The 14,908-nt window shown below is 41.0% G+C and overlaps 1 protein-coding gene across 1 annotated transcript; it reads left to right on the top strand.

Moving 5' to 3' along the window:
- The first annotated feature begins 2,130 nt into the window (after positions 1-2,130).
- LOC308289192 (mortality factor 4-like protein 1) lies at positions 2,131-10,368 on the top strand. Its single transcript, XM_080730796.1, has 12 exons — positions 2,131-2,259; positions 3,997-4,043; positions 4,149-4,216; positions 4,378-4,464; positions 4,658-4,738; positions 4,824-4,849; positions 5,175-5,263; positions 7,058-7,159; positions 7,367-7,455; positions 8,120-8,292; positions 9,189-9,273; positions 9,620-10,368. The coding sequence occupies exons 1-12, from the start codon at positions 2,220-2,222 to the stop codon at positions 9,702-9,704; spliced, it is 972 nt and encodes a 323-aa protein (XP_080586922.1). The 5' UTR covers positions 2,131-2,219; the 3' UTR covers positions 9,705-10,368.
- The last annotated feature ends 4,540 nt before the right edge of the window (positions 10,369-14,908 follow it).

The following is a 14,908-nucleotide window of genomic DNA, read 5'->3' as shown; positions in this document are numbered from 1 at the left end:
TTAAAGGAGTAGTTCACCCTCAAAATGACTTTTTTCTATTGATTAGTCATGCCATGGAGACTTTAGTTCAATGATATTTTTTTGTATTTGTCGCATTCCTAAGCAGGCTTGTCAACTCTCCTGGATCTCCCAGGAGTCTCCTGGATTTTGAACCCCTCTCCTGGGAGTCTCCTGGATTGGCAAATCTCCTGGATTTCTCCTGGATTTTGTATCAAACTCCCAAAATTCACCAGAACACAGGAAATTACATCTACTATGTTAAAAAAAATTCTGGGGGAGGACCCCCAGACCCCCCGCTTTAGGGGTGGGGGCAATGCATGCAAGAAAGATCATACAGATATTCACTTAAGTAATGACTTAAAGATGAGAAATCATTATTAAAGATGTCCTTTTGCTTCTGTCATCAGATCTGTACTCCTACATTTGGCATATTGGGCTGAAATTGTACACATGCTAGTAAAGTAAGCCTGATAAATGTATCAAACATGCACAAAATTCAACAGAACACAGGAAAATATATCTATTCATAAGTTTTGGGGAGAGGACCCCCCAGACCCCGGTTGGGGAGTTCCGCGCACCCCCCAAAAATAAATCTCCTGGATTCTGACAGTCCAATGTTGACAACCCTGTTCCTAAGACAACAAATTGATTATAGTAGATTTACCCCCATTGATTCTGAATGGGGACCCAAATGCATGGCCCTGAATGGGGACCTCAATACAAGTCCCTGGATGGGGACACAAATGCATTTGGGTGAGAATCTTGACCCTTGAGCCTAAATATACCCCCATTGATTCTGACCCAAATGCCCCATTCAGGGGCTTATTTGGGTCCACATCCAGGGCCATGCATTTGGGTCCCCATTCAGAATCAATGGGGGTAAATTTACTATAAACTTTTTTTTTCTTCTTCTTTTTTTGTCTCAGGAATGCGATGAATACAAAAACATATATATATTATTGAACTCAAGTCTCCATGGCGTGACTAATCAATAGAAAAAAAAGCCATTTTGGGGGTGAACTACTCCTTTAAGGGAAGACCTTGAAATGTGAAAGTTTGAGAAACACTACGGAATTAAAGATGTACCAGCTGCTTCAGAGGATCGCCCCAATGGTCAACTTCAACACACTGAAGACCATAGCTGGTGCAATAATCCAGCCCCTCTTTGACTATGGAGTCCACTATGGTATCGTGACGCCCCACAAGCCCTAAAAACTAAACTCCAAACAGCCCAAAATAAACTAATTAGGGTCCTGCTTAACCTTCCCAATCAGACTCACCTCACCGCTACTCACCAGTTAAGAGTGGGGTGGCTCAGAGTAGATGACAGAGTACAGCAACTTGCAATGGGACTGGTGTACAAGATACACTACACCACTATGATACCCAAGTACCTGTCAAAATACTTTATAAACGTTAAGGATGTCCATAATTACAACACCAGAGACAGTGCCACAGATCACGTTCAACCCAGAGTCAACTCAAAGAAAGGGTCGAACTCGTTCTTCTGCTATACCACAAAAATGTGGAATGCCTTACCGAAGGCCATAAAGGAGTGTGGATCACTAGCATCCTTTAAAATTGCCCTAAAAAACCACTTACAGGCAGCAGCCGTTCACAACTGGTAAAAACCTAGCCCAACCCTACCCTCCCTGCCCCTTCCTTGTATATACTGTACATACTGATTGTTTAGACTTACTGTTACCTGCCCCTTCCTTGTATATATTGTATATACTGTACTTACTGATTGTATAGACCTACTGTTTTCTTTTTCTTTCTTTTTTTCTTTACATGTCTACTGCATAGTACTGTGTTCTATTTGTCTGTCATTCAATGTTATATGAGATACTTAAATGGTTTCCTGTTGAAATAAGCTTAGTCTTTTCATGGATCTCCTTTTAGTAGACCTTGTACCAGTGAACTGTACCGTCATGAATCTGTACATTTTCCTATGCAAACTTCTAATAAAGCCTTCAATCAATCAATCAAAACCAACAATAAATAACCGAGCTTTGGAGGACTCCCTGAACGCACCATGGTGTACTTGTGTGTCACGTGACGCAGTTCTGTGCCCGTCGCTGTGCGTGATGACGTAACGTGGTGGTCGCTGCACTGCTGCTGCTCCTCTGTGTTCAGTCTGTCTGCAAAGAAATGATTAAACCTCAGGCTGGAAATGCATGAACCTGATCACTCAGAGATCCGCTCAGTTGAGAATGTGAATGGCGCCAAAACAGGACCCTAAACCTAAATTTCAAGAAGGTAACGTATATATAATATCGTATTCATTTTCTACTTGAGATTATGCAACATGAAACAGAACGCCTCGCTGTCTCTCGTCTGGAGAGGGGGCGGGTTCAGGGGTTGTTATTGTTTCTGCTAAGCTGCTCGTAGCCTTACATCTTAGCCTTACATTAAGGTACACCTACCGAGACTTTCGCATTGTGACGTTACCGTCGTCCCATCGCCACAATGCAGAAGTCTCGGTAGGAGTATCTTAATGTAAGGCTAAGCTGCTCTCACTGTTTACAATGCTCTGCTCTTCACGTTATTACACATTTATACGACCGATTCTATAGATGTCTTCTAAATCCTAACGTGTTTCTGAGAAACCTGTATGTTTCTGTTTATCAGTGGTGCTCGAACTTTTTCATGTCGAGGAGAGGACCCCTAGAATTATATATCTGTGTTCGACCGCGGACCCCCATCTCAAAATATGTTGTTCCACGAACCCCGAGAAAGAAAAGATCGGAGTTACAAATGTATATTCAAAGATTTGAACACATTTTCATGATATCTTTCAAAAAATAGCAGAATATATATATGAGCTTGTATATCTGCTATTTTTGAATATCCAAAGTATAAAATAAAAACGTGGGTTGAAATCTAAAGTGAGTGACACAGATGCGTTCCAGGTTTTTTAGAGCTTCACTCAGCTGCATGTGTTATTATTATATTGCTGGCCAATGGCCATCACACAAGCGGAGCGGCGATCTTAAATGGATCAACCTGAACCTGAACCTTGTTGTATAGAATAGGCCTACACTACAGTGAAGAAGATCAACATTAGATAGACAGTAGACACCGTTATCTATGCTAAAGCCTCTCTACGACTGGGGCCTGGCCTGTCCTGGACCCTTGAGAACACTAGGGGGCACCATTTAAAAGTCTATATATTTATTTGCTTTACTTTTTTTTTGGACAAATATTGGCTTAGACAAATGAATGTTTAATTACAATTAATGACACATATTTCCATAACTGCTCCAAATTGAGTACAGAACCTGTGATGTCAAATTAGTACCAAATACATATTGGCTAAAACAAATTACAATTAAGGTTTTACCAATTAATTAATGTGTAATTACAATAAAGCTCCTTTGAATTTGATGTCCAGTCATATTGTGGATACAAAGGTTGAAGGGTAAATTTTTGTCTGACAATAACCTACCATGCATGTTGCAAATCAGGTATACTTAATTATTTCCGAACATTTTCCAAAGGCTACATTCATTCTTACCTTCTTTTCCAAGATTCCAGTCCAAAACGTGTTTGGTTCTGGTATCAACCGAATGTCGCTGTGGTTTAATAACTAACGAAAGGGCTACTTTAGTTGCTTATCAAATCAAAATAAATTGAGTTTGTTCCATGTTGGTGTTCAGGGGTGTCGCACCAAATTCTGGGCCCTGGGTACTTTAACTATTGAAAAATAGCAGATATACAAGCTCACAGCGTGGCACCAAGTGCCGCGATGCGAGCTTGTAAGTCTGCAATTTTTGTAAAATCGTGAAAAAAAAGTCTTTGAATATTTCAAATCCTTCTAAGGTTTTTTGAAAAACCTATGTTTCTATATCAGTGGTGCTCAAACTTTTTCATGTGAAGGACCCCCAAAATGACATGTATTTGGCCACGGACCCCCCCACCCCCGCCTTGTGACGCCCCTGGTCATGGTCATGTTTGATTCCAGTCCTGTCTGATTATGGCTGTCTCTTGTTTCAGGTGAAAGAGTCCTGTGTTTTCATGGGCCATTGCTCTATGAAGCGAAGGTTTGTTACAGCATGTGTATCAGTATATACAGTATACAGTAATACGTTAAACAGACACATAAACAAGTTATGAATGATGCTGTCATGTGCTTTAATATTTTACAGTGTGTAAAGATCAGTATAAAGGACAAGCTGATAAAGTACTTCATTCATTACAGCGGATGGAACAAAAAGTAAGCTGACTTTGATAAAGTGTTTTATACCCACTTCAAGACTAATGACAATGTATATAATCAGCTCATCGTTTATTTTTGTCTTGGTAAATCAGTTGCGGTATGTCATTTTCAATATGGGACTGAGTCCAGATTTAACAAACTTATACGTTTATTTTTAGCTGGGATGAATGGGTTCCTGAAAGCAGAGTTCTCAAATATGTGGACAGCAATCTTGCAAAACAAAAAGAGCTTCAAAAGGCCAATCAGTAAGTCTGCATGTTTGATTGATATGATTTCTCTTTACCAAATACGGCAACAATATAGCTCCAGCCAAAGGAATGACGTTAAAACGTAACGTTTAACTTAAAAATGTACTACAAAATGTAATGGTCTGAATGAGATTGGCATAGTTTATATAATGAGTCTATTTGGTGCTGTGGTATGTCATTCTTTCTCCAGGGATCATTATGTTGAGGGAAAGATGAGAGGTATAGCACCAAGTAAGAAGATTGCTGCTGTGCAGCAGAAAAATGTTGATCTGTAAGTACAACTCCCTTTAAGTTACCTCTCTTCTGCTCAGTTGGCGTAATATTGGGAATAACTCATTTTATTTTTTGCATTGCAGGAAAGCAAAAAAGAATAAACAGAAGAGTAAGTGGAATGTTTATGAACTAATGAGATAAGATGTAAAAGTCCCCACAAATCCTTTTAGCCATAATGTCTGACTGCACCACATGCTGTTTCTTCTTACTGATAAAGTATCAATGTACTGTATAATCTGATCCCACGTTATATCATGCCAAAGTAAATCTCTAGACAGGACATCTCTATTCATCTTAGTTATTTGGGATATTGAGATATATAGTGAGCTCAATACGTATTTGGATGGTGATTCTATATTTCATGCTTCAGATAAAGCATGCCGTAGAGACTTACTGTTTGCATTAACTGTTAGTTTATTTGTGATGTTGCGTAGCCCCATCGGCTGGTGAAGGCACCAGCACAGGAGAGATGCCACAGGCACCAAGGAAGAAGCGGGCTCGGGTTGATCCCACCGTGGAAAGCGTATGTATTATCTCTTAACGCCCATTTTACAAGTTTAAGTGAATGTTTACAGTGCGAACATGTGAAAAATGCAATAAATTGGGTGTGTCCGAAGTTATGGCAACTTGTGTATCTACTCCAGAGATACACTATCATCTGCAGATGAGAAATTAACCAAGATTGAGCAACTACATGACCTATTTATATCCTAAAATGAATAGGTTGTTTACACGTAAGCTGCCAGAGACGAGCAACGATTTGTCTCTACTTCTCTGTGCCAACAGCTCTCCTGGCTGAGCAGAGCAGCTGGCCAGAGCTGCTCGGAATACCTGCAGCACCGGAGCTGTCCCTGCTCTCTACCAACAATACTGGGGATGAATTGTTTACTGTATGTTGTTTAGTTGTCTATCTATCTATCTAGTTTAAGATGTTATTAATATTCAATCACACGTCCATGCAGCAGGCCGTTTAATGTCCATCTCAAGTTTGTGCCAAGGCCATGCTCAGCGAGAGCCCCAGTGGTCCGAGGAGTAAAAGATGCTTGTCTCAGGGCAGCTAGTTTGTAAAACATTTATACTTTAAATAGGCCATGTTGCTCAATTTTGATTAATTTCACACCTACAACTGCTAGTTTGAAACTTTATTAATATCCGCTACTTCTGTACAGTAGACCTTTTCTGTGATTTCAAGTGTACAGAATATGCCTACTGCACGCCTATTTCAGAGCACAGTGCACCCTCATTGGCTTGCCGCTAACTGGGAAAGCACATTTTGTTGTCTCTGCGTCTGTCCCTACACAGTTGGGAAAATGGTGGTCGCTCGTCCCTATTGACTTCACATTGAAACTCATTGCATTCTCAGAATGAGGCAGTGAAATGATGTTGCTGGTGTGAATTCACCCTGGCCACAATATGCAATGTGAATGGCATGAACCTGTAGACACCGGAAGTGGTGGAAGTACTGCGGTTAATGGAAGTTACGTCATGCATTGCAGTCTGTTTACATTCCCCGGTGAAACAAAACATAGCTCCATTGACCAGCTCGTAAGTTAACTCGCTATTTAGTAGAAACGTAAATGTTTAGTAGAAACGTATAACGTTGGTAGAATCCATGTTTGCTGCTTACTGTGTGAGCACTCTGAGCAGAAAGGATGTTTCTGCAGGGAATAGATTTTCAGCAACACCGCACTGTGATTGGTCGAAAAAATACAACTTCCGGTGAAATTCTCCCGGCGGAAGTAGCACCGCTCTATGCCGTATCAGCCTATGGTCGTAACCAGGCTTTTCTCTTCGCAGATGAGTAAGCCTGGCTACGCAAGGCTAGTGTCGTCATAGTTTTTTTTTAAAGATTTGTTTTGGGGCTTTTTATGCCTTTATTTGATAGGATAGTAGACTGACAGGAAATGGGGAGAGAGATGGGGAATGACATGTGGAAAAGGTCGTCCGGATCGGGAATCGAACCGGCGACGCCAGCGGGCATCACAGCCTAGTATGTGGTATGCGCCTTGACCACCAGGCCAGCGGGCGCCCCCATTTGTCATTATAGTTAGCCCTGTGCACATCATCAAAACATATCTATGTCCTGTCTGGCAAGGTCAAGGAGCAGAACTGATTTTATATCATAGCAAAACCAGCTATTAAGGAATCTTTCTTTCCATTGTGTATTGTAAGAAGACAGTTAGGTCTTGTTCTGTCTTACTCAGGTCAGGAGGCCAAGGGTCTTCACACACTATAACTGACTCTTATATATATATATATATATATATATTTAACCTAAAAACACTTAAAATGTAAATATTTGTGTCTGCTTGCCCAGGAGGATATGTTCACTAATCGAGTGGAGGTGAAAGTGAAGATTCCTGAGGAGCTGAAACCGTGGTTAGTAGACGACTGGGACCTCATCACCCGACAGAAACAGGTGACTTTTACACACACACACACACACACACACATCATAACAAAGTCTGCTCACAATTCAGGATGACTTGTTGACTTTTGTTGATGCATTTTTAGGTGGTTTTACATGACCTTTAACAATGTCTCAGAACATTTTGATCTGGCTTTGTATTGTATATTGTCTGAATGATGGAGTTTAGTTGTAAAGTGCAGCATTTGCTGTTTGCAGCTATTTCACCTGCCGGCTAAGAAGAATGTTGAGACGGTCTTGGAGGACTATGCAAATTATAAGAAATCAAAAGGAAACTCAGACAACAAGTAAGTAAAAGTCTTGTTAATAATATATTACAAAGTTCTCCAAAGTTAAAACCTTATCAAACTTACCTTAATAACTGAGTCACCTTTGGCTAAGCATCAAGTCATGATGGATGGTTGAATTTAGTTTTTAAATTCTTTACTTCAATCTTTTTTTTTTTAAGATTTTGTTTTTGGGGCTTTTTATGCCTTTATTGATAGGACAGTAGACTGACAGGAAATGGGGAGAGAGATGGGGAATGACATGTGGCAAAGGTCGTCCGGATCGGGAATCGAACCTGCGACGCCAGCAGGCATCATAGCCTAGTATGTGGTATGCGCATTGACCACCAGGCCAGCGGGCGCCCCTTTACTTCAATCTTTAAACGATAACAAAACCAAAATAACCACGCAATGACATTTCTCAAGCAAATTTAAAGTCTGCAAAATGATTTTTCATACCGTACTGAAATGAGCAGAATCCAAATGAAAATATTCAGCAGTAATGTCAAGTATACCGTGATTAGTTGTCAAAGAGCTGAATGTGCCAGACTACCGGTATGTTCCTTAATAGCTTTTTTTTAATAGACTTTTTCAACGCTATCTTTTCAATGTTCTAATCTATATCCTTGAATGCTGCAATCTCACCAGACTGAATAGTGTGGTTTTATGTCTGCCCTCAATGAAGGGAGTATGCTGTGAATGAAGTGGTGGCAGGGATCAGAGAGTATTTCAACGTCATGCTCGGCACTCAGTTGCTCTACAAGTTTGAGAGGCCCCAGTATGCTGAGATCCTGGCAGACCACCCAGACACACCCATGTCCCAGGTCTACGGGGCACCACACTTACTGCGCCTTTTTGGTAGGGGGATTACACACACACATGCACTCACACACACACACACACACACACACACACACACACACACACACACACACACAGTGTCCACTATTATTTGCATGGTAAGACTTCACAAGCCGGCTTTTAAGGCAGGACAAAGATGGGAGATACACCAGGCCACGAAAGAAGATTTACTGTAAATAAAGTTAAATTAACAGTAACTATGGTGTGTTAGTCAATATACGTACATCCTCAATCCCTGGTAGTAATATGGTGCCGAGTTGGGCGACGTCTACTGTTGCATCAGACATTTGCGTTGATGTTCAACGTTCCCGGTAATCCTGCATCACATGACTGATCATGGAATGCGGACATACCTCGTAATAGGTTGACGTGTTGGTAAGAGGCGCACCGTCAGAATTGAGCCCTGGGAGGCCCGTCCTAGCGAGCTGCCAGCTGAGCAAGTACCCGTGCTGAGCAGTGCACATTTTTACTTCTTCCTGTTTGAGTTGCATACCGATATGCTTCATAAATCATGTCGTCCTTGTCAACCATAATATCATGACCTGGGTGTGAGTGTGAGAATGTGTTGATAGTATCAATACACACACAAGGACGGAGCCAATGACGTGGCTAATATATAGCAAAGGTTACTACACCGTGAAGGATGTAGTGATCCGTTTTAGGACAATCAACTACAAAAATAGACATTATCCATGGGAAGAACTCCATGGGAAAGAATTGCATTTACTATAGGTCCAGAATTGTAGATTTGATCCAGAGTTGTAGGTTTTTAGATGATAGCTCTATCACCCCACAAAAGCTAATCAGTGTGTTCACATTTATTAAGACCTGAATCTAAATATGCTTAAATGATCCTTCAGTCTTTTGATTTACACTTGGTGTGCCCCCCACAGTTCGTATAGGAGCGATGCTGGCCTACACTCCTCTTGATGAGAAGAGCCTGACTCTGCTGCTAAATTACCTCCACGACTTCCTCAAGTAAGAGTCCACACGATACAGGAGACTGAGCCAGACATGACACATTACATCCTCAAAAACATATTAAACCTATTATTGTTAAATCTATTATGTTTAAAGTCATTTAGCATGGCTAATGCTGAGTTTTGAGTCGCATTCGGATGCCTTTGAGGAGGTTAATTGCATGAAGATTGTAGCTTTAAAGACTTGATTTTTATCCTGCTGTGGCAACCTGTCAACAGCTTCCATACACAAGTGGCAGTGCCAGCAGCCTTCTGAATTCTTGGGCTTTTCTTTTTTGTTTTATTTTGTTTTGCTGTTTTTTGACCTACTCTAACAGTGACAGTTGTTCTTTTAACCATCTCAGGTATCTGGTGAAGAATCTGTCCACCCTCTTCAATGCCACTGACTATGAGGTCGCTCCCCCAGAGTACCACCGCAAGGCTGTGTGAGAGCATGTGACCCTCCCGACGCACTGCGCCCCCACTCCCATATCACATGTACAACAGTCACAACTACCGGTCCGAGTGGCAAGCCAGGCGAAGTTTTTCTTCTGAACTCATTTGTCGCCTCTTCCATTCACTCAGGAGCTTGTCACAGTCTAAAAGCCGTTCCAGACACATAAAGAAAAAGTCAAAGTAGTTTTGTCAATATGCGCAAGTGCGCACGCGCGCGCACACACACACACACACACACACACACACACACACACACACACACACACACACACACACACACACACACACACACACACACACACACACACACACACACACACACACATATACACACACACACACACACACACACACACACATAAACACACAGACACTTCCTGCCATTGAAAAGCGAAAAGAAAAATATTTTTCTCTCCCAACTAATTTAGTTTTAACAAAGTACAGTAGATCTTTGGTGGCTTTCTGTGCATTCCACCTGATTGATTTTTTTTTACTGGCAATGTTGCATGTGTGTATTTATGAGTGTTCCTTCCTGGAACATAAGGTGCAATTCTTTTGCCAAATCATATTGTGTTTTTACTAATCAAACCTTCTTGGACCCATGTGATATGTATTTGTTAGTTAGCTCATTTTTTAATAAAGACGTTTCTACACAGTTTCTACGTAGTCTTTCTTAAAAGTTTTTATTGATTTGCTAAGTAGTCCACAACATAATTGATGTAACAGTGTAACTTTTAAAAATATAATTTGCTGAGGTGCACTCACTCAAAACAGTTATCAGCCATCAGTGCTAATGCAAAATAACGTTTCTTTTTTTTTCTTTTTTTGTTGTTGCAGATAACATCTTTATTTTATTATGTACATCTGTCTAGCCTCCTAACCCCCCGGCTCCACCGGGCGCGCCGAGCGTCGCGTCAACGTCAACGCTGGGAACGCTCCCGTTTTAATCAATGAAGGGTGCTCCACTGCCGACGTCAACGGCGGACGCTCAAATTCGCCCCGGTTCATTTTTTGACGCCGGCACGACGCCGTCATTTTGGTGGAGCCTAATGCTGCGTTCAGATGGGCTCAGGCAAGCGGTAGACGGCAAACGGCACCACCTGCTGGACGGTACGGCAAGGTAGAACAAAATATACCCGACGGAACGGTACGGCAACATTAATTAATTATTTAAAGCGCTAGTGCAAAATGAAAACACACGCTTGTGTCAGCGATGTGTGTTCTGTGTGTGTTGGCGCTCTGCTGGAATTTGTCCCGTGAGATGGAGCTACGTAACATCCGGTTCCAGATTCCGTCCTGTACCACGGTAAAAAGATAAAATAATTTAACTTTGAACGTCATGCCGTCTGCCGTTTACCGTCACCGGTTTCGAATGCCGGACTACCGTACCGTTTGCCGTTCTACTCCCGTCCACTAAAATGACTTCCGGTTTGCCGTCTACCGCTTGCCTGAGCCCATCTGAACGCAGCATTAGCCTTAGCAGGTGCAGTGGATACGAACTGGTATAAAACAACAGATTTTCATTCACGCTTCATTGTAAACACGATCACATTAAGATTCTTCTCGAGCTTTGTCAGAAGAATTTTTATTCTGATACGTTTCCAGGGTTTGAAAGGTTGAGTAGATATTCAGCGTTAACCAGGCAGGTATAATTGGTTAATTATCCTTTGTAAACATACCATCTGACAACATGATGGTAATTGAACTCGTGCCATGTGAATTTCACAAGATGGCAAATAAAAAGAAATGTTCTGTAGAGTTGTGTTTGGTTGGACAATAGTATGTGCGTTTTTTGTAATTTGTTTGCAGACAATTAAAACGTTACTTTAAGGTTTGCCAACTTTATCAAGTATTTGAGTGCTGTGTTAAGTTGAATTTGATTGAATTGATCGATTCAATCAAATTGATTGAATCGATCATTGAATTGAGTGATTGAATGATTGAAGACTATTAGAAGTTTGCATAGGAAAAGGTACAGTTTTCATGACAGTACAGTTCACGGTACGAGGTCAACTAAAAGGATTAACACCTAAAAAAAAAAAAGACGCTTTTGGGCTTGTTTACATTGGGTCTTTAATATGGATCTTAGTTTGGATATTGTTTTGTTTAGGGAACAAGGTGGGGAAATTGTAAATGTCAGTAATTTGTATGAAGTCAATGAACGCGTACAATCAGTTGAGCTAAATTATCAAGGGTTCAGTAGGGTGTGTTTATTATTTGGAGAGGTGAGGTGGAGTAGGCTTTAGTTCATGTGACACTTTGCATTCATGCATGATGATGCAGGTATGATACATACCAACCTATTACGTACTGTGTTTTAGGGTTCTCTGAAATATTTGGTCTGTAACTGAATTTAAGATCTCCAGTCATAATAACAGATAATACCCACACACTGTTCAACCTGCACGGTACTGGAGCAAAACATTTTAACAGTTAATATTGGCATCTATAAAGCATACACATCCTATAAGCTAAACATTTATAGACACTGAAACTATTATTATACAATATAGAAGTAACCATTGTTGCCACAAACTATAAAACTATATATGTTTAGTTGAGATTTTGTTAACTTGAGACTTTGAATAGCCTGGGAATACCCGTATTCCATGTGTCTCCATTCAAAGAGATGCTTGATATCACTGGCTGTGCCAATTCCATGGCAACTGTTGCTATGGTGTTGTAGACGGGTGTATGTGAGGCCAGACAACATGCGGTGAAGTATTCTTTGAATGATGTTGATTGAAACACTGTGGGATTCTTAGAACAAAAGACCACAGAACAATCCATTCCCGGCAGTTCATGGCATTTTACTTTACAGTACATGCACAGTTAAATCCTACAGTTGTACAAGAAGCCTTTCTCTTCAACAGTGCTGAAACCAGTTGAAACAAGGCAAGGTTTGGCTAGAGAGAAGAGGCCAGCATCTTAACAATGTTGATAGAGGACCAGAAGGTGGCATCATTTTCCTCCTGTTTGTTGTTCTCATGCAGCATTCTACATCATTTGAGTACAATATTAGGAACATAATAAAACCTTTTGTAATTGTTTTTGTTGCGACCGTCAGGTCGCAAGTTACTATGAAAAGCTCCACCGTCTGTCTGTCTGTCTGTCTGTCTGTCTGTCCCTCACGTCACAATTTTGCCCTAATCTTTTCTCAGGCACCGTTGCCCCTATCCATGCCAAATTTTGCACACACACACTCCTTGCATGGCAACTCACAACCTCAACCCCTCATTTCTCACATGCCCCTCTTCTAGCGCCACCGTCAGGCCGATATTTGCAAAACACATTTTGGGACACTGCTCCTACAGATTTGGCCTAAAATCACGCAAAGCGATACACAGTATCTCTAAAGTCATGTCATCAACATGGATCTGTCCCATTTCCCATATTCCCTCCTGATTGGCTACGATTGCCTTCTAAAGTTTGTGTATGCGACCTGACGGTCGCTTATCTCCCGATTAGGGAGTCTTACTGGTTTTCTGTTTATTTCTATGAAAGGAGTACGGCATTCTATGATTATTATCAATGGAGCAGGTACGCTTTTAGTTTTGTAACGATATAACACACTAGACAGTAGTGTTAAGCCTGGGCAATATATCGAAAATGTACCTATGGGGCTGTTAAGTCTGACATCATTTTGTAGGCAGAGGAGAATTTTTGCCCCCAGTTCCCATGAATCTTTTTACTATTTTTACTATTTACACATTTTTCTTCTCTTTGTTGTTGAAAGGAAAGTGTTAGAATTATACTTTAGTCGTTATTTTTGTCTCGGATCTGTTGAAATAGCGAGGAACAGATATTGACAATAAATCTGCTTGGAGGTCTGACTACAAAATGATGTCACGGCTTAAAAGCCCCATATCGAGGTAGCAACATGCAAGGTATATACAGTACTGTATATCGACAAAAACGCCTTGAAATTAGGTATTGGTTTATGTGTCAAATTAATTAACAGACACACTACGCATGCACTCAGCACATGCAAAAAAGCAGTCCATCTGTAACCAGTAAATATTTCAATAAAACCATTGTTGGAAAATGGAAATAAGGCATTTCATTTCTTTATTCTATGTGTACTGTGCAATGTGCATGCATGGATATGCTATTCATTATCTGGGTTAGGCAGGCAGTGGACCTAAAGCAGAAAGAATTTAAAACTATATAATGCAATTGTTTTTACTTTATCGTGAGTAATATCGATGTAATCAACAATTGTATCGAATATCAAAGGTTTTCCTAATATCGCCCAGCCTATAGTGTTAATTTACAGTAACTGAAAGTGAGTGTGGCTGATTTTTAATTGTGATGTTCAATTCTTCTAACTATCTCTCCCTATTCTCTGTTAAATGAAGAAGAAGAAAACAACACGATAAGCCTATTTGCTTCCTGCAATAATTGACAGAGTCGGTGAACTAGCCTGGGAATTCAATAATAGTCATTTACTGTCACTGTCACAGTTTGTGTTTCTGCATGGCCACACAATTTACAAGCACAGCCTTGTGAATTGTGCCCCTGTGTGCGAGCATGTGTGTGTGTGTGTGTGTGTGTGAGAGAGAGAGAGAGAGAGAGAGAGAGAGAGAGAGAGAGAGAGAGAGAGAGAGAGAGAGAGACTGTGTGTGTGTGTGTGTGTGTGTGTGTGTGTGTGTGTGTGTGTGTGTGTGTGTGTGTGTGTGTGTGTGTGTGTGTGTGTTTGGGCGGCTGTGGTGGAAGCTGAGAACCACTAATCACATAAGCATGATAAAGGGGGTGTAAAAGGATCCTTCTGGGCAGTGAATAGTCCTGTTATATTCTATTGTGTTGTGGAATTCTATTCTAATATGTCGTGTAGTGTAGTAGTGGGGCTACTGTGATAGATTTGGTAGATTTCTACCCAACTGTATTTGACTCATTTCAGAATCATGGCAAGACAAGTGGTTTATTCAACTGTCTCCTTCCTCCTTCAGGTAACCCTGACGTCATAGCTTTCAGGTTGTCCTGTCCCAGGATGTCCCTCCTTTTTATTCTAGGGATGTCCCAGCAACTCTGGCGAGGAAGTCCCGCCCCTTTGCTTACAACTCATTGGTCCGATTCTAGCGGACGATCGTGAAACATCGCCGTTCAATTGGCTAAGGAGGATGTCAATCCAAAAGTTAAGGCTAGTAGTTTATGTTGGGGCATCAGGTGAAACTCTTTCCCTAGGCAGCTGCGGTGGA

Source organism: Nannobrachium achirus, assembly GCF_963921795.1.
Source record: "Nannobrachium achirus genome assembly, chromosome: 7".
NCBI lineage: Eukaryota > Metazoa > Chordata > Actinopteri > Myctophiformes > Myctophidae > Nannobrachium > Nannobrachium achirus.
Note: the sequence above shows the minus strand (reverse complement) of the source record. Positions and strands in the feature narration are given on the sequence as shown.

Coding starts and splice junctions, on each gene's coding strand:
- LOC308289192 (XM_080730796.1), top strand. CDS start 2,220: ATGGCGCCAAAACAGGACCCTAAACCTAAATTTCAAGAAG. Junction 2,260..3,996: donor TAAACCTAAATTTCAAGAAG/GTAACGTATATA, acceptor CTCTTGTTTCAG/GTGAAAGAGTCCTGTGTTTT. Junction 8,293..9,188: donor ACACTTACTGCGCCTTTTTG/GTAGGGGGATTA, acceptor TGCCCCCCACAG/TTCGTATAGGAGCGATGCTG.